We start from the raw sequence: 19,078 nt of genomic DNA, 5'->3' as shown, positions 1-19,078 counted from the left end.
ACAAATGTGAAGTAATGGCAAACTTGGAGTTCGTAAAACTTAAATTACCTTTTAAAAGCATACATTAAAAACAGACTCAGTTTGTCCAGTTATGTGGACAATCATTGCAGATCAATGAGTAGACACGCCCCCCCCCCCCCCCCCCGTTTGTACTAGTTAAAATTCAAATGTTCTTTATGTTTTTTGTATCCAGCCTCTATGTTTTTATGGGGAAAAAAAATAATAGCCAGAACAATACTTTTCGCCATAAGCCTCTTTCCCATCTGCTCTGATAACTTACCAAAATATCAATGTCTATGATTACTTAGTTCTTGATAGTACTATGAAAAGGACAGATTGGCTACAAGTCTGGTGTATAGCTGTGTCAGTTTGCAGAAAATGCCATAAAGAAATTTGGAATACTTTAGGATAATGATGAGTAAATGGAGGTATGGGAGCATAACACCTCTCTACCCATTATGTTCAACGGTTCATTGGATGTTTTCCTCACAAGAATTCAGTGGGTTAACAACTGTGTTGCATTCTGTATTTCAACCATTATACAACATAAAGACAGGAACTGCATTACAGTACCATGCTATAATCTTTCTTTTATACAAAGGGGACTGTTGTACATATGAATATTTCAAGTTAGTGACTTAAATATTAGTAACACAGGATAGCAGGGGTCAGAACATGGCATGTCCCTGATTTTGATCGTCAAATTTGAAATAATTATGTTTTAAGACTAGGTCAAGCACTTGTAGCACCTCAACTATTTCATCAAGAAGGTGTCCACCACAACTCCATAAATTATTAGATACGATTTCCCTAACCTGGTTGATAGGAATGTGATATCAGAAGAAACCACATTCATACCTTGGGGAATAGACATCTGTGACAGATTAGAAATTAAATGCTACTGGCTGTGGATGCAGTATTGGATAGAATTTTGTAGTATTTATTGAAATATGTTACAGTTTTTTTCCCATATTGGTATCCAACTCCATTTTTTGCATTCACAATTGGACACACTGAAAAATTGTCTCTGAGTACCTTTATGACTGTTCTTAGCTTTGGTGTGGAAGGATTCTTTGGTATTAGTGTTCTCTTTTGAAATGAATTGGGAAAAAAACTTTAGTTGTTTTTAAATTTTTTCTTCAAAGTTTCTCAAAATTTGTTAATAGGGTCAAATTTACATTTTGCAATTTTATTCACAATAAAGAAAATCATGCACTTTAGTAACATACTGTTTTTCCTTAATAATGATCGTGGTTTTCGTTTTATCTGCTAGGACTAAGATTAACTCGTTATATTAAAAAGTTTCTGATTAGTATTATTCAAAATAACATTCTCTTTTGGTATCTTCGGATTACTTTGAATTTCCGAATTTTGACGAGTATTAGTGCCCTGTGTAACTCTACTGAAAGCAGTACCTACATCATTTCTTTGGGCTGCAGAACCCCATCTAAAGCGAGCACCAAATGTACGATTAAAGTCTATTTGGCATTGTGACTTTAAGATGGTTAGTATTGTGATCTAATCTTTTGTTAAGAAGTTGTATTTCTTTATCGTTAAAGTTGATTTCGGCCATGGTACTTATGTGTGGAGAAAATTTAAAACCATATTCAGCAGCAAGAGGTGGAGTTCTACAGCAGACAATAGATTGCAATTTCTGAATATTTTTTCTAACGGATGTACAGAATTTTATCCCTCAGCTGAACAATACGTTCATCTACAAGTTCTTAGATGCCATCGAACACTCGATTGCTCACTATCCAGAAAGTTGTAAATGGACCAGATACATTTCACTATCACTTCTGTCCTTTTTAGCATATGAGATGTGAATCTTGTTATGTACACAGAAGAATATGATTCTGCGTGCAGAGGACTTCAGTAGAGATACATATTTATTGAAGATAAGCTTTATGTAGTATGGGATGTCCTGTTCCTCAGGCACTCTTTGTTAAGAAAGAACAGTACGTTACTGAAGTGCGTATTTGTATTTTTTTTTATTGACAATAAAATTTTAAACGCAAATTTGTTTCCATTTCTAAATTTTTAGCAAGTTTGAAAATAAAATTTTAAAACAACAAAGTTTTTTACCCAATTCATTGCTCAAGAGAACACTAATACCAAAGAATCCTTCCACACTAGAGCCCAGAGCAGTTACAAACATCCTCAAAGATAATTTTCCAGTGTGTCCGATTGTGAATGTAAAAAATGGAATTAGGTACCAATCTGAAAAAAATATGACAACATATTGATATAAGTACTACAAATGTCCTGTGCAATATAACATCCACAATAGGGAGCATTTCATTTCTGATCTGTCACAGGTATCTATTCCATCAGGAACATATTTCTCTTGATATGAAAAACATGTACTCTAACATTCCAATCAACCAGGTTCGGGAAACCATAGCCAGTATTTTACAGACTTGTACTGGAAAATCCTCTTGATGAAATAGATGATGTTACAAGTGCTAGACCTAGTCTTAAAATATAATTATTTTAAATCTGAAGATCAAAATTATCTCCAAAATCAGGGACTTGGTGTGGGTTGACTCATGGCTTGGCATCGTGTTTTGCTAATATTTACACGACTTAACTTTGAATATTGATGTGTACAACAGTCCCCTCTTTATACAGAAAAGCTTATAGCATTGCAACATAAGGTAGGTGTCATTTTTATGTTGCATAACGGTTCAAATACAGACTGTGATACTTAATGTGGGAGATACACTCCCATACCTCCATTTACTCATTGCCCCTAAAGGACTCGCAAGTTTCTTTATGACATTTTCTGCAAACTGTTCACTACCAACACAGTTATACACCAGATGTCTAACCATCTGCAAAAACATTTAGGTCGTTCTTGTACCGAATCCACAGTGTACTGCTTTCGCAGGAAGCCTTTGAATGGGAATGCACAGTCATCCAATATGTTGCCTGATCAAATAGTTACAGTACTCACTATGTTAATAACATTAATATAGAAATTCTAAAAAACAAACAAACACTACCCATTCTGCTGCTTCACAAGGAAAGACTGGCGTGTCCACAACTCTTTTATCTGCCAAGTAGAGCAACAAGGAACTAAGCTATCATAAAATTCCATAATTTGTTAAATTATCACAGTGAATGGGAAAGCAACTTAAGGGGGAAAACATTGTTCTGGCAATTTTTATTAGTAAAAATGAAGAGGGCCAAATACAGACAAGGGGATAGGTGCCTACTCAATTACCTGCCACGACTATCTACCTAAGTATATTGGATAAACTTGCTGTGGTTTTGACGTATGCTTGAAGGAGCATTTAAGTTTTGCCAACTACAAGACTGCCATTACTTCGTATTTGTGTGAAACAGGGCACTTAATTTCTAGTATGGAGAATAATTTAAAAACCTTATTTAAGGAAAATGAAGCAAACAGTTCAAATGTTGTGGTCAAAGTGTAGATTATGCGATCTTTGAAGCAACTGTGTACCCACAACTTGAAGAAGCTAACTGAAATGGAACACCATAGAATTTTGGCTAATTTCTATTGCCGGAACTTGCCTAACTGACTACCTTCAGTGGAGATGCTGAGTCGCAATAGGCATAATAAAAAGATTCACACAATCATAGCTTTCGGCCATTAAGGCCTCTGTCAGCAGTATACACACACACACACGCACGCACGCACGCACGCACGCACGCACACACACACACACACACACACACACACACACACACGCGCAACCGCGCGCGCGCAAGCGCAACTTGCACACACGTCTGCAGTCGCAGAGAGCTGAAACTACACTGTGTAGATTATTACATTCCATCCTGGATTTTCCGTTGTTTGACTACCTTCATGTTACACACACCAGGTGTGTGGTGTCGTTTTAACACCTGCTTAGTATAGAGACAGTAAATGATTTTATTGTACATATTTTTAAATAAATTTTTTATGTTAAAGAAATACATTTTATTCATGCTATTTATACTCCTTATTCGCTTACTTAAACACCACAGTGCTTTTGATTCACCACTTTCTATTACAACATGATTTATATTTACCATTAAATCCTATAATAAGATTCCCAATTTTCAGTTGTTTACCACGTAAATTCATTTTCTCCTTACCCTGCAGTGTCTTGTGCATGTCTAGTTTGCCTTCATACCACACCGGCTTGGCCCACATTCCGTTTCTATTGGTATCTGTAAGTTACCTCTTGTACTATGTGACTTTTGCGTGATACCATACAAGACGAACTCTCAATAGCCTGATGCAAGAACCTATCACCAGACGAGCATGTCAAATTTTCGTAGTTTTGTCCCCATTATTGCAGCACATTTTTACAGGTGTGTTTCCATCATGACTTTTCTTATCAACTCCTCCCAGTTAACAAGTTTTTGCCTGTTGCCACATTTTCTCCCTATTTATGCTCGACTACAGTCAGTACAAAAATAAATCTGTTGTTTATGTTTGTCTCTAGGTGGTCTACATGAGTTATGGTTTTATCCACCGGGCGGTGGTCTTTTAAGTGCAACTGCAGTGCTCTTTTAATGTGGACTGCATTTGAGGACTTCTTATTAAATGAAGCCAACATTTTAGACCTCGAGTCTATTATAACACAGCTTTGGTTAATGATATCTTTCACTACACTGTATCCATTAACACTGTACTGCCCTTGATATTTTACTTAGTAGTGATTTGCTCTTGTTCGCTAGATATTTTATTGATGCATGAAATCCGGCACTTTTGAAATTTACTTTACAATGTATTAATTACAAGTTAAGTCATTTTATTATCAATCTTTTAAGAGATTATGCAATTAATTAGTTTACAACTTGGAATGTTGGGACATTCTTTCTAGCTTGCAGTGAAAAACTGAAAGTAAAAATCTGTTCCTTTATCACACAATTATAACAGCATTTTATAAAAATGCTTCTCTTATTCAATACAGAGTATTACCTGAACATACACCTATAAACACATGAAACCGGACGTGTTGCTTAATAAAGGAACATTACACAGCTAATGCAGCCTTGCAGAATTTTCAATCATTTTCTAAAAATTTTTTAAGTTTTTTTTTTTTCTTAGATCATTTTGGAGAATGTTTGCAAATTTATTTACAGTAACAATGTATAATCTATGTTGTGGTTGCCCTAACTACAAAACAGTCTAAATAATAATAATAATAATAATAATAATCATCATCATTATATGATCTGTTTACCTCTGCAACATTCTCTGGGCCACCCAACTCATCAATAAGCTGGTCTAGGGTGTTAGGTGGCAACTTATCACCAAGTTCCTCTATCTGTCGCAAGAGGTCTTCTTTCATGCTGCAAGCTCTCTCAATAGCATCCCTTGGAGGTGGAGGAGGACGACCACCACCTCCACTGGCATCACCGTTACGTTTTCCTTTGTGCGTCTTGCGTGAGAAGAGAGAGTTGATTTTGTCCTGTGTCGACTGCCGCTTCTTTGGAGCCTTATGCTTCTTACCTTTCTTTTTGCGCCGATCCCAGGGATCTGGTGAAGGAAAATATCTATTTCAAATAGACACTACATATCTTTAACACATGTTGTACTACTAAATGTAAGTGTTATTTATCCGAAGCTATCCATAACATGTAGGCAAACCTTCTTGTTAGCATTTTAATTTTTTACTTTCGCATTTAACACAGTAAAATGCTATGGAGCAGCTGAACATTTAGCCTGAGTTTAAACTGTATGCCTGAGAAAGACTACAACTTAAACACCAGTCTTTCATAAACAATTCTCTTCTAATTGAGGAACCTGAGCTACAGACTTAGTGGAAGATCCATTTTCCACCAGTTTCTGCCCACTTCTTCTTTTCATTAAGACTGTTCCAACAAACGGACACAATTTGAATTATGAGAAATACGCCTTGCAGACGGACAATCAAAACATTGACCACATACCTAACAAAAGAGTGAACTGAATTCTGAAACCAAAAGGAGCATCTTCCACAAGTGTGCATGCATTTAAGTTCAGTGACACACTACTGAAACATTCGCTTTTTCTTAACATTTATTAAGATTTGTACAACAAAGCATCTCTCTTACACCGTATGTTTATTATCATTTTTATTACTTTTTCAGGGTTATTTTCATGAGGGAATATCACAGTACAACACATTTATATTTTTTGACACCATCACACGAACGTTTCACTGGCCATTATGTTTTGACCAGCCAGTGGTCACCTGCAGGCTCTCAGTAGGTAAGAGGAGTAAACAGAAGAATCATTGTATAATCTATCAATCTGCCAAATAATTAGGCCTATCTACAAAGTGATAAAAAAATGAATAAAATCATATCTAAAGGCACACACTACAAGAAGTTTCCACTGTATTGTTGATAATTCTGAAGGCAACAATAGTTAGAGATAGAGGTGTTGTAAGTGTAGTGAAATAATCTCTTTATCTGCTCTGCGTAAAGAACTTCTAATTTGGCAGATTTAGAGTTACATTCACAGGTGTAATGTAAGATGATTCTTTAAACAATTTTTTAAACTTAAAAATTTAAAAATGCAGTGTGAGGAGTACATTCACATCTAGGTGATGCTGCTTTTGTCATGGCATAAAGCTGTACATTTTAACATCTGCTTTGCTTACCACTCACTGATGTCTGTTGCACCATATTCCTGACACCCCAACAGAGACTGGTAGTCATCTGCAGTATCCAACTGCCATGTGCTGTCCACTCTGGCCTGTAGTGCTGCGAGGAGCTGTGCTCTGACACCTACCCACTGAGGCACATGCAGTGCCACCTAGACGTCAGTGCACACCTCACACTAATTTTTATTAACAAACATAAATGCAACCTTTTTTTTTAATTTTCTACATCACCTTGCTGAAATAAAATAACCTTTTTTTTATTTTTAAGTTTTACAAACTGTGTAACAGATCATACTACTCTACTCCACTGAATGCAACTGTAAAATCTGCCAAAATAGATGTTCCTTCCGCGAAATATACAAACGGAAAATTTCACTTGCCTACAAAATCCTCCATCTTTTAACTACTGTTGCCTTCGTGTTACTGACAATGTGACAAAAACCAGTTGCACTGTGTGCCTTTAGTTGTAATTTTATTCTTTGTTTTGGCATTATGTACACATTTTATGGATTAAAATATGATTCTATGTCTCCTCTTTTTATCCATTCAGTGTTTCAAGATGACCACTGGCTGGTTCAAACTGGTAATGTCATTACAAAATGTTTATGTGATTGTGTAAAAAAAATGTCAATGATCACTTTATCTCCAAGACAATATGTCGTTTTCTCTATAGTTAAATGTTTTACTCTATGTTTTGTTTTCTTTTAATAAGTTCTGTATATGCTATGGTATGTTCCTATGTATTGTGTCACTGATACAATCTAATAAAAATAAATAAATAAAAATAAGAAATTAAAAGCTTTTGGATGCCATGTGCGGTGTTTGAATACCAAACTCTCGGAATGAGTTGTGATGTTTAAAAGTTACTTCCTTGTTCAAAATGGGCAAACATTTGACAGAGAGTCAAGAATTATCTACAACGCCCAACTCAAGAGTACGAATGAAAATTACAAAACTCGGCAATTTACGATGTGCTTCAAAAATTAATTACTTCTTTCACATTATCTTAGAATATTACAAGTTCTTATTTTTCAGACAAGTGAATACAATATATATGAGAAGATAACAAACCTGCATCAGAATCACTATCTGAATAAAATGGATTGAAATCCGAGCTCTGGTTGCTGTCAGATACACTTTCACTGCCATCGGAGTCCGATCCGGAAAGTTTGAATTCAGAACCAGAGCTATTACCACCACCAGCGCTGTCCTTATCCACATCCGAATCAGACTCATCTGACGATGACATTCGAACCCTTTTCACTGCTCGCTGAGCTGCTTGCCTCACTGCAAAATGTGTTTGTGTTAGTGAGAAATCTCAAATAACAACCACTAAACAATAATTTCGCAAAACAAATACTGTGTTAATATAACAACAACAGTTCTGGCAGAATGTCAATAATTTAGGAGCAAAGAGGACAACTCACTGAACAGATCAAGCAATATGTCGTCAACAGGCCCACAAAAAAGAACGAAAACTTTCCTCAAAAAGATAGCTACATTTTCCAATCGACTTGTTGTGCCTGTCAATGACTCGATGTTTCTATTATTCAGTGAGTTGTCTACTTTACTCCTAAATTATTATATATTAATAATGTTTAAGGTTCTTGTGCTACTGAGGAACACACAGCACTGGCAGGGATTATGTGCTGTTCATGTAATTCAGTATCATCATGCACTGCTGAAAATAAGACAACTCAATTCTGTATTACCCATTTGCCGGAAACTTTTTTTTATTTCTAATATCATTTAGTTTCTTGCACAGTATGTTGCAAAAGTTAATCAAAAATAATACTATTCAGGAGCAAAAATTCATAAAGTTTGCAAGAAATTAGAAACTAAAGTCGGTAAAGACTTAATTATGAATTGTCTCATTTTATGTTTGCATGATGAATTATCTGTTATAGTCAGATAAATGTTTCACAGATTTATTGCCATTCCAGACTTGTACAGAGATTACATTCAATGAAGACAACAGAGAAAGTCGTCGATAGCAGGAGACCAACTACGTACGTCAAATCTCGTTGCACTTGTAGACGACGGCTATGTTTTATCGTATTGTCCACAAAATAGAATACAAAAGTCAGCTGTATTCCCGGAACTGCACTGTTAATCAACTGAACCAAGAAAATCTGAGAGCTCCCAATCCGTGAAGCATTTGTCCAAGAAAGTCATCGCGAAGGACTGCACTCGCATTTCTGATATGGCACTCTTTTGAGCAATCCTATCTTCAAATTACACTTATCCTGGCTTCAGCAACCAGACACTGTGGTCATGTGTGTGTGTGTGTGTGTGTGTGTGTGTGTGTGTGTGTGTGTGTGTGTGTGTGTGTGTGTTTCCGACAAGGCCTTATTGGCTGACAGCACACTTTCTGACAGTCTACTTTGTTGTGCCTATCTGTAACTCAGCATCATCATTGACAACTATCCTTTTCATAACATTGTTACATTCCATTCTGGAGTTTCCTTTGTTTGACTTATCCTCTCATGCCACTTGTACTTACCTACTTTTAAATAAAATGCAATGTCTTATAATATTATCTGTCAATGGTGGAAAGTCATAAGGAGGTTGTCTCACATAGCAGACGTCATATGACTTACAAGATTCAATGCGCCATTGTTTGTGAAATAACTCAGTGCATGAATCTTAAGCACGAAAGCATATCTTTCATAGCACTCGTGCACATAGAATAGTGCACATTTCCACTCATACACTAAACACACAACATTTGGAGTGAATGTCACTTCTTCAATTTCTGAGATGTTTAGCAGTCAACAGGCACACAAAAAGAGATCAAAATTGTCGGTACAATTCCAGACAATGTCCTTTTGCAAAGCTAACAACAAAGGTATATGGACACACGGCTATACTGTTGGGCTTGCTACATTATCCCGGCACCGCAACAAATTCTTTCTGTCTGAACACACTAACCGGCTACAATGAGATATCGAGGGAAGTCAAGTTTACAGATTTTGGGAACCGCCTAGAAGCTGGGTGTACAGGGTTAGTCGGAATAAGGAGGCAGACTGACTGAAGCGAGAGGTTCCGCTATAAACCTGGGGATTTATGTACGGACTTGGGGTTATAACGGACTTGTGGGTTGGGATCACAGTGGCACGGGTTGTACCAAGACAATCCAGACAGTTGGCAAATGCCTTATGTCAGGTAATCAGTGCAGTTCATCACGACAGTGGTGAACCCTATGTCTGCAGGGAGGAGGGATTACACTGGAGTCTGGATCAAAACTGTGAATGACTGCTCCTTCTTCTGTGCTGTTCTTGTGAAAGCAGCAAGAAAAGGAGATGAAGCCACAGTGTAGGTAAATAATAATGGGAAGGTAACTATTGGGTGGCTGGATGAGAGACTGCAAGAGGTTCACATCTTGAAAGGGAAAGATCACTGTTTCAACAGCGGAAACCTGGGTTGGAATATCAACAACATTTACTCCCCGTAAAAGTGACACGTCAAGCTGCAGACGAGCACAATGAAAAGACTGTTACATACTGATCATTTGGGCAAAGCCTTCTTCATAAAGGAGTAGAAAAACACACACACATGAACACAAGCAAGCACACCTCACACTCACATGACAGCTACACCTCCACCCAGATTCCTCTCAAAAACAAGGCGAGCATCTCACAGCTGCCTAACCTTGCTCAGTATAGGGGATTAAGTTTAGCTACGAGTAGGGATACTTTCCTGAATTATTTATAAGCTGCATGAAACTGAACCAGGGCAGCAAAGACCTTTTGGTTTCTCTAAAAGAGTTCCTTTGAATGTGATGCTTCATAATGACAGTGGGAAGATAAAAGATAATAGAGTATACATGGGGATGATCAGTCACAGCTGAAGAATGTGATGTGCCTCAGTTTGTTGGTAAGATAATAGGAAACTGCAGTTCATTTGTGACACTGCTCACAGCAAGCTACTGTGGTCCATACTGGAATAAGGCTCAAATGTAAGTTGCACAGCACCATTCTAATAGGTAACAATGAGAGAAAACATAGGAAGACAGAACAAATGGCGTTGGGTTCTGAAACCCCCTCATGATTATGAATAAAGCTCCATGCTTCTTGACAGAGTGTAGGGGAACAATGCGGGCGACCCGCACCACCGCACTAGGCGAGGTCCTAATGGAGGTGGTTTGCTGTTGCCTTCGTCCAACCGTAATATGGATGAATGATGATGATGTGAAGACGACACAACAACACCCTGTCATCTCGGGGCGGGTGAAAATCCCTGACCCCGCCGGGAATCGAACCCAGGACCCCGTGCTCGGGAAGTGACAACGCTACCGCGAGACCACAAGTGGTGGACCCCACATGATTAGGTCACAGGAAACCTGTAAACACTGGAATTTAATAGCTTCGAGAAAGATTCCTATTCTACATCTACATGGATAATCTGCAAATCACATTTAAGTGCCTGGCAGAGGGTTCATCAAACCACCTTCACAATTCTCTATTATTCCAATCTCATATAGCGTGCAGAAAGAACGAACACCTATATCTTTCCGTACGAGCTATGATTTCCCTTATTTTATCATAGTGATCGTTCCTCCCTATGTAGGTCGATGTCGACAAAATATTTTCGCATTCGAAGAAGAAAGTTGGTGAATGGAATTTCGTGAGAAGATTCCATCGCAATGGAAAATGCCTTTCTTTTATTGATGTCCAGCCTAAATCGTGTATCGTTTCTGTGACACACTCTCCCATATTTCGTGATAATACAGAACGTGCTGCCCTTCTCTGAACTTTTTCAATGTACTCCGTCAGTCCTATCTGGTACGGACCCCACACCACGCAGCAGTATTCTAAAAGAGGATGGATAAATGTAGTGTAGGAAGTCTTCTTAGTAGATCTGTTACATTTTCCAAGTGTCCTGCCAATAAAACGCAGTCTTTGGTTAGCCTCCGCCACAACATTTTCTTTGTGTTCCTCCCAATTTAAGTTGTTCGTAATTGTAATACCTAGGTATTTAGTTGACTTTACTACTTTTAGATTAGACTGATTTATCGTGTAACCGAAGTTTAACGAATTCCTTTTAGCACTCATATGGATGACATCACACTTTTGGTTACTTAGGGTCAACTGCCAATTTTCGCATAATTCAGATACCTTTTCTAAATCGTTTTGCAATTTGTTTTGATCTTCTGATGACTTTATTAGTCAACAAACAACAGCGTCCTCTGCAAACAGCCTAAGACGGCTGCTCAGATTGTCTCCAAAATCGTTTATATAGATACGGAACAGCAAAGGGCCTATAACACTACCTCGGGGAACACCAGAAATCACTTCTGTTTTACTCGATGACTTTCTGTCAATTACTGCATACTGTGACCTCTCTGACAGGAAATCACAAATCCAGTCACATAATTGAGATGATATTCCATAAGCATGCAACTTCACTACAAGCCGCTTGTGTGGTACAGTGTCAAAAGCCTTCCGGAAATCCAGAAATATGGAATCGATCTGAAATCCCTTGTCAATAGCACACAACACTTCATGTGAATAAAGAGCTAGTTGTGTTTCACAGGAACGATGTTTTCTAAACCCATGTTGACTGCGTGTCAATAGACAGTTTTCTTCGAGGTAATTCATAATGTTTGAACACAATATATGTTCCAAAATCTTCCTGCATATCGACATTAACGATATGGGCCTGTAATTTAGTGGATTACTCCTAATACCTTTCTTGAATATTGGTGTGACCTGTGCAACTTTGCAGTCTTTGGGTGCAGATCTTTCGTCGAACAAACGGTTTTATGTGATTGATAAATATGGAGCCAATGCATCAGCATACTCCGAAAGGAACCTAATTGGTATACAGTCTGGACCACAAGACTTGCTTTCATTAAGTGATTTAAGTTGCTTCACTACTCCGAGGATATTTACTTCTACGTTACTCATGTTGGCAGCTGTTCTCGATTCAAATTCTGGAATATTTATTTCGTCTTCTTCTGTGAAGGCATTTCGGAAGGCTGTGTGTAGTAACTGTGTAGTAAATCTGCTTTGGCAGCACTGTCTCTGATAGTATCTCCATTGCTATCGTGCAGAGAAGGCACTGACTGTTTCTTGTCGCTAACATACTTTACATATGACCAGACTCTCTTTGGCCTTTCTCCCAGGTTTTAATACAAAGTTTCGTTGTGGAAACTATTATAAGCATCTCACATTGAAGTCTGCACTAAATTTCGAGCTTCTGTAAAAGATCGCCAATCTTGGGGATTTGGCGTCTAAATTTGGCATGTTTGTTTCGTTGTTTCTGCAACAGTGTTCTAACCTGTTTTGTGTACCAAGGAGTATGAGCTCTGTCGTTTGTTAATTTATTTGGTATAAATCTCTCAATTGCTGCTGATATTATTTCTTTGAATTCAGGCTACATTTGGTCTACACTTATATTATTAATTTGCAATGAGTGGAGATTGTCTTTTAGGAAGTCTTCAAGTGAATTTTTGTCTGCTTTTTTGAGTAAGTATATTTTTCGCTTATTTTTCGAGGATTTGGGGTTTGCAATGTTCAATCTCGCTACAACAACCCTGTGTTCACTAAACCCTGTATCGGTTTTGATGCTCGTTATTAACTCAGAATTATTTGTTGATAAGAGGTCAAGTGTGTTTTCACAACTGTTTATTATTCGCGTGGGCTCATGAACTAACTGCTCGAAATAATTTTCAGAGAATGCGTTTAGCACAATTTTGGATGATATTTTATGTGTGCCTCCAGAATTAAAGATGTACTTTTGCCAACATATCGAAGGTTAATTAAAGTCACGACCAACTATTATCGTATGAGTAGGGTAATGTTTGAAATCAAACTCAAGTTTTCTTTGAACCTTTCAGCAACTGTATCATCTGAATTGGGAGGTTGGTAAAAGGATTCTATTATTATTTTATTCCGGTTACCAACAATGACCTCTGCACATACTAACTCACACAAAGTATCTACTTCAATTTTGCGACAAGTTAGACTACTTCTAACAGCAACAAACACGCCACTGCCAACCATGTTTAGCCTATCCTTTCTGAACATCGTTAGGTTCTTCGCAAAAATTCCGGCTGAGCATATATCCGGCTTTAGCCAGCTTTCAGTGCCTATAACGATGTGACCATCAGTGCTTTCTATTAGCACTTGGAGCTCTGGTACTTTCCCAACACAGCTACAATAATTTATAACTGTTACACCAATGGTTGCTGTATCTACGTTCTTCCTGTGTTTGGCCTGCACCCTTTGTGACTGAAGCCCTTCTTGTGTTTTCCCCAAGACCCTCTAACCTAAAAAGCCACCCAGTCCACGCCACACAACCCCTGCTACCCGTGTAGCCGCCTCCTGCATATATTGGACACCTGACTTATTCAGCGGAACCCGAAAGCCAACCACCCTTTGGCGCAAGTCGAGGAATCTGCCGCCTACACTGTTGCAGAACCATCTGAACCTCTGATTCAGACCCTCCACTCGGATCTGTACCAGAGGTCCGCAATCGGTCCTGTCGACTATGCTGCAAAATGGTCAGCTCTGTTTTCATCTTGCAAGCAAGACTGGCAGCCTTTACCACTTTCGTTAGCTGCTCGAAACCAGAGAGAATCTCTTCTGATTCAAAGTGACATATATCATTGGTACCGACGTAAGCAACCACCTGCAGTTGGCTGCACCCTGTGCTCTTCACGGCATCCTGGAGGACCATTCCACATCTGGAATTACTCCACCTGGTATGCATACGGAGTGCACATTGGTTTTCTTTCCCTTCTTGTCAGCCAAGTCGCTAAGGGACCCCATAATGCGCCTAATGTTGGAGCTCCCAACTACCAATAATCCAACCCTCTATGATTGCCTGGATCTTGCAGACTGAGTGGTTTCCTCTGAAACAGGACAGGCGACAGCATCAGGCTCAGCGCCAGTGTCAGCCACAGACAGCACCTGCAACCTGTTTGTCAGACAAACTGGGGAGGTCTCACGTGTGGCCACCTGGGAAGTCTTTCGCCACCTGCTTCGCCCCAGGGCAACCTCCCACTCGACCGCATGTGAGAGGCCAACCTCAGTGTGAGTAGTAACCGATGGGCACCAGTGAGGACCGATCGGAGGACTCGGACGTGCTGGATGTCCGTCGGATCCCCACGGCTGGCCCACAACAGTGGTGCCCATCCACTGCAACCTCAACCTCGAAGCCATCACAGCTTGAAGCTGAGAGCGAAGTGCCATCAACTCGGCTCGCATCCGCATACAACAATCGCAGTCCCTTTCCATACTAAAGACCGTATTGTAAAAAATATCTTACAGTATTTCAAGAAACAATTTTCTGTGAGTACGCTTAGAATACCGTATTTACTCGAATCTAAGCCGCACTTTTTTTTCCGGTTTTTGCAATCCAAAAAACCGCCTGCGGCTTAGAATCGAGTGCAAAGTAAGCGGAAGTTCTGAAAAATGTTGGTAGGTGCCGCCACAACTAACTTCTGCCATCGAATATATGTAGCGCTATACAGGCATGCTTGGCAGGCACAAAGATAAATACTGGCGCCAAAACCTCTGCGTCAGTATAAAAAAAAAAAAAAGGGGTGGAAGACGAGCTGTTTTCTCCACCCCGAGTTTCAACCGCTGCATTTTCATACATTATCCAGCGAAGTAAATACAATCTCAGAATTGATCATCTTCGAATGTAGCAGCATTTCAATGTACTATGAAAATCCGACTGGCAAGGCTGTTTGTCAATATGGCCAACTCTATGTTCTGAATTTTTTCCTACCTGTGAGAAGAGATGGTTGCTAATGGGAACTTTTATGAATTGTGAATCACATGCAGTATTCTCTTCACCATAAGAGTAACACGAATATAAACATTTTGCCATGTATTCTTTCGTGTGTGCTGCTATCTCATTTAAATCCTGTCTGCCTAATAAACTACGAAACTAGAGTGAGACAACAGCAAACGCGGAAGAATATACATATCATGTCATGTTTATATTCGTATTATTCTTATGCCTAATAGTGATACAGTCAGAAATGAAGCACGGCAATTGACTAGATTTTTAAATCTAATTCCTGTACAGAATGTAATGTACTAAAGAGGCGCCTGCAAAGATTTTCATATGGAGAAAAATTTTCGCTAAACTTTAATTCAGAACATCTTCTATCATACACAGTCTATTATTTGGTTCTTGTTGATCGTAATTAAAGAAAGCAGCAGTGTAAGTAACAACAAATAGCAGTCTCTTGCCATTGTTTCGCTAATGAGACGATTCCCCTCTCTCTCTCTCTCTCTCTCTCTCTCTTTTTTTTTTTTTTTTTTTTATTGTAAGCGGCGGTAGTGCGCACAAAAGCAAGCCATGCCGTGAGCGGCGGCAGGCCGTAAACACTCGTTATCAGAATGCGACAAACAGTGTATGACACAGTACAGAAACGCATTTTCAGTTTAGAGTGACGTAACCACCTATAACAAAGAGAACGGCTCTTATCAGATCAAAGAAAAATAAGCAATCAATTCAAACCAAACGAAGCACGTGAAAAAGGAAGGGTACCAGTATAAATACGGACGGAGCGCCTGACGCATAGCAATGGCTACCTGGTACAGCTTAACTGCTAAGCTTACGACTCGAACCAAACTACTGTAGCTGTATCGTCATTCATTCAACCTAAATTGTGTCTCATATTACAATGGACCAACTTTGTTTCGATTTGGAGGTGCGGCCTAAAACTTTTCTCTCCCCTTGAATTCAAGTCTCAAATTTCAGGTGCGGCTTAGATTCGGGAAATTTTTTTTTTCCCTTGATTTTGAGTCTCATTTTCCAGGTGCGGCTTAGATTCGAGTGCAGCTTAGATTCAAGTAAATACGGTAATACTCAGCTGCTTATGCTCCACTCCCACGTCAATCATGAATGTGATTCAATTACTTGCAGCTTTCATGGAGGCATATAAACAATTATTCTTGCCACACACTACCACAAATATTTAAGAGAGCACATTTCACATGTTGTACAACAAACTCCTACTGGTATCGTCAACTATTGATTTAAACTTACTTGTGCTTTTTCACAATTTTTGAGACCAGTAGGCCTGTCTTCAATAAAAACAAACATTCTCTAATTTCACTGTATAGTTACACGAGAAATAGCTTATTTCTGAGAATTTTTGGACATTTATAAAAGTATACTGTTGTAAGTTACGGGTATGAGTGATTCTGGATAACTTATTTCATAGCAAATGAGCATTTGTGGTTCACTGTTACTGCCAAAGAATACATCACCCTGAATCTCATCATTCATCAAAGCAGATAAACTGGCATTTTTGAGAATTTTCGATGTTACCAGTGTCCAGAGCTAATCTAATTTGGTACATCAGCTTTGTGATTTAGCTACTTTAGCAGATAATCTAGTTAACATATTGTGTCCCATCTAGGTTTCCCTTAAATAGGCGTATATTTTATTTATGTTTCTTTAAATTTGCTAATTACTATAATTAACATCAAAAAGTTTGGGTTTTTAGCACAAGTTTTCTGGTGCCTTGATAGAAATCTCATTTTGTGTGGGCAAAATGTAGCCTCACTGAACATGGAATGAGTTGTTTGACATTCATAAGCAGCTGGAAATCACTCTCACTACTGTTAAAGCTGTGAATCAGTGTGTTGAAGAGGTCCTGAGAGTCATGTAGCTGTGGTACTGGTACCAAGAGTATCTCAAGTACTATCCTCTTCTGTGGATCTTGTCTACTCAGCAGAAAATATTGGATCTGTCATTACTTATCCGCTTGACTGTGAGTGGCGTTTGAATGGCAGATCTAGGCACCGAGTAGTGTGTTAACAGGGACCAGGGAGGTCTCAGGGTGTTATACCGATCCACCTAACCAACAAGTTCAAGGTGCTGTCTTTCACTGAAACAGAGCCAGTGGGACTCACTTCACCTGTTTTGGGGAAACCTGTTTTCTCCAGTGTCAGTGATGTTTGGTTTGTGGGGCGCTCAACTGCGCAGTTATCAGCGCCCGTACAAATACCCAACCTTCGCTCAGTCCAATCTCGCCATTTTCATGAATAATGATGGAATGATGAGGACAACACAAACACTGTTGTTAATTCAAATATACGATGTATGATGGTACCCCTCAGGGAAATGGCAGCAAGGGACAGGAACAGCAAGTGAACTCCACGTGTATGCCTGGGGGGCTCATTCGACATGTTGAAGAAGCTATATCAGCAGCGGCTGAGGGAAAAGGGTGCAAGGAGCTGCAGATTGTGGCACACATTGGAACAAATGATGCCTGTCATCTGTTCTCCAAGGTCATGCTTGGATCATTCCAGTGACTGGTAGAGATTGTTGAGAACACCAGCCTTGCACACCAAATTTCAATGAAGCTCACAATTTTCAGCACTGTTACCAGAACCAATCATGGCCCCTTGGTTCAGAGTCAAGTGGAAGGTCTGAACAAGAGACTTTGAAAGTACTGCGACAAGTTAGCCTGTGACTTCCTGGACTCGCAATATAAGATTTAGAACAGTACAGTGTCCCTAAATGGGTCAGATATGCACTACACATTAGAGGATGCTATCCTGGTAGTGGATAGCTGACTGTGTGATGTGCACACAGGTATTTTTTTTTTTTAATTAGGTGAATCGATCCAATCCAGATAATGATACCTGTAAGAAACCCAGAACTATTGGTGTAATATCCAAAGAAATGCCTCCCACAGGTAAGAGTACTAAAATCCTTGTGGTTAACTTCCGAAGCATTCACAACTAAGTGCCAGAGTTTGAACAGGAAGCGAGAACACGACCGCGAGCTGCAGACTTGTACATAAGTTCCCCTATCATACTTTAATAATCGATGGAGACTTTAATCATCCCTAACCATCAATTGCAGTTTTGTTAGCGATGGATGTGATAAGACATCTTGTGAAATACGATTAAATGTCTTCTCTGAAAACTACCTACAACAGTTAGTTCAAATCCACACTCATGATGGAAACATATTGGATCCAATGGCAACAAACCTCTTTGAGGATGTCTACACTGAAACTGTTATCACTGACCATAACATGGTTGTGGCAACAATGATTACCAAAGTACAAAGGACAACTAAACCAAGTACAAAGATACATTATGTTCAGTAAACTAGATAAAAAAACAGTAATGTCATATCTCAATAAGAAATCTAAAACTTTCAGCACAGGGCAGGAGCATGTAGAGGAACTATGGCTCAAGTTTAAAAGAATAGTTGCTCATGCACTGGATAGATATGTACCCAGAACAGATCATAATTGGAGGGACCCTCCATGGCATAATGTCACTGAAAAGAAATTTCTTAAGAAACAGAGATTACAGCATAATAGTGTGAAACAAATCATAGGACTACATATAGAGAGATGCTGAGTAAAGCATGTCTGTCCATTGAGAGGGAATTTTGTGAAGCCTTCAATGACTACCATAGCAGAATATCGTCAAATGATATTTCACAAAACCCAAAGAAATTCTGGTCATATGTAAAGGCTG

General features: G+C 38.9%; 1 protein-coding gene across 4 annotated transcripts in view; it reads right to left on the bottom strand.

Annotated features, from left to right (window-relative positions):
* The window catches only part of LOC126204419 (protein strawberry notch), a 264,401-nt gene that overhangs the window by 114,362 nt on the left and 130,961 nt on the right, over positions 1–19,078 (bottom strand). For all 4 annotated transcript variants that reach the window (XR_007540499.1, XM_049938805.1, XM_049938806.1 and 1 more), the window contains 2 exons: positions 7,680–7,895; positions 5,202–5,497 (listed from right to left, as the gene is read on the bottom strand). Coding sequence is in view for 3 of the 4 variants with exons in the window: in XM_049938805.1 (XP_049794762.1) it covers positions 5,202–5,497; positions 7,680–7,895 (512 nt within the window). In the remaining variant the exon portion in view is untranslated. The remainder of the gene's footprint in view (positions 1–5,201; positions 5,498–7,679; positions 7,896–19,078) is intronic.

Source organism: Schistocerca nitens, chromosome 9 (genome assembly GCF_023898315.1).
Source record: "Schistocerca nitens isolate TAMUIC-IGC-003100 chromosome 9, iqSchNite1.1, whole genome shotgun sequence".
NCBI classification, from domain to species: domain Eukaryota; kingdom Metazoa; phylum Arthropoda; class Insecta; order Orthoptera; family Acrididae; genus Schistocerca; species Schistocerca nitens.
Note: the sequence above shows the minus strand (reverse complement) of the source record. Positions and strands in the feature narration are given on the sequence as shown.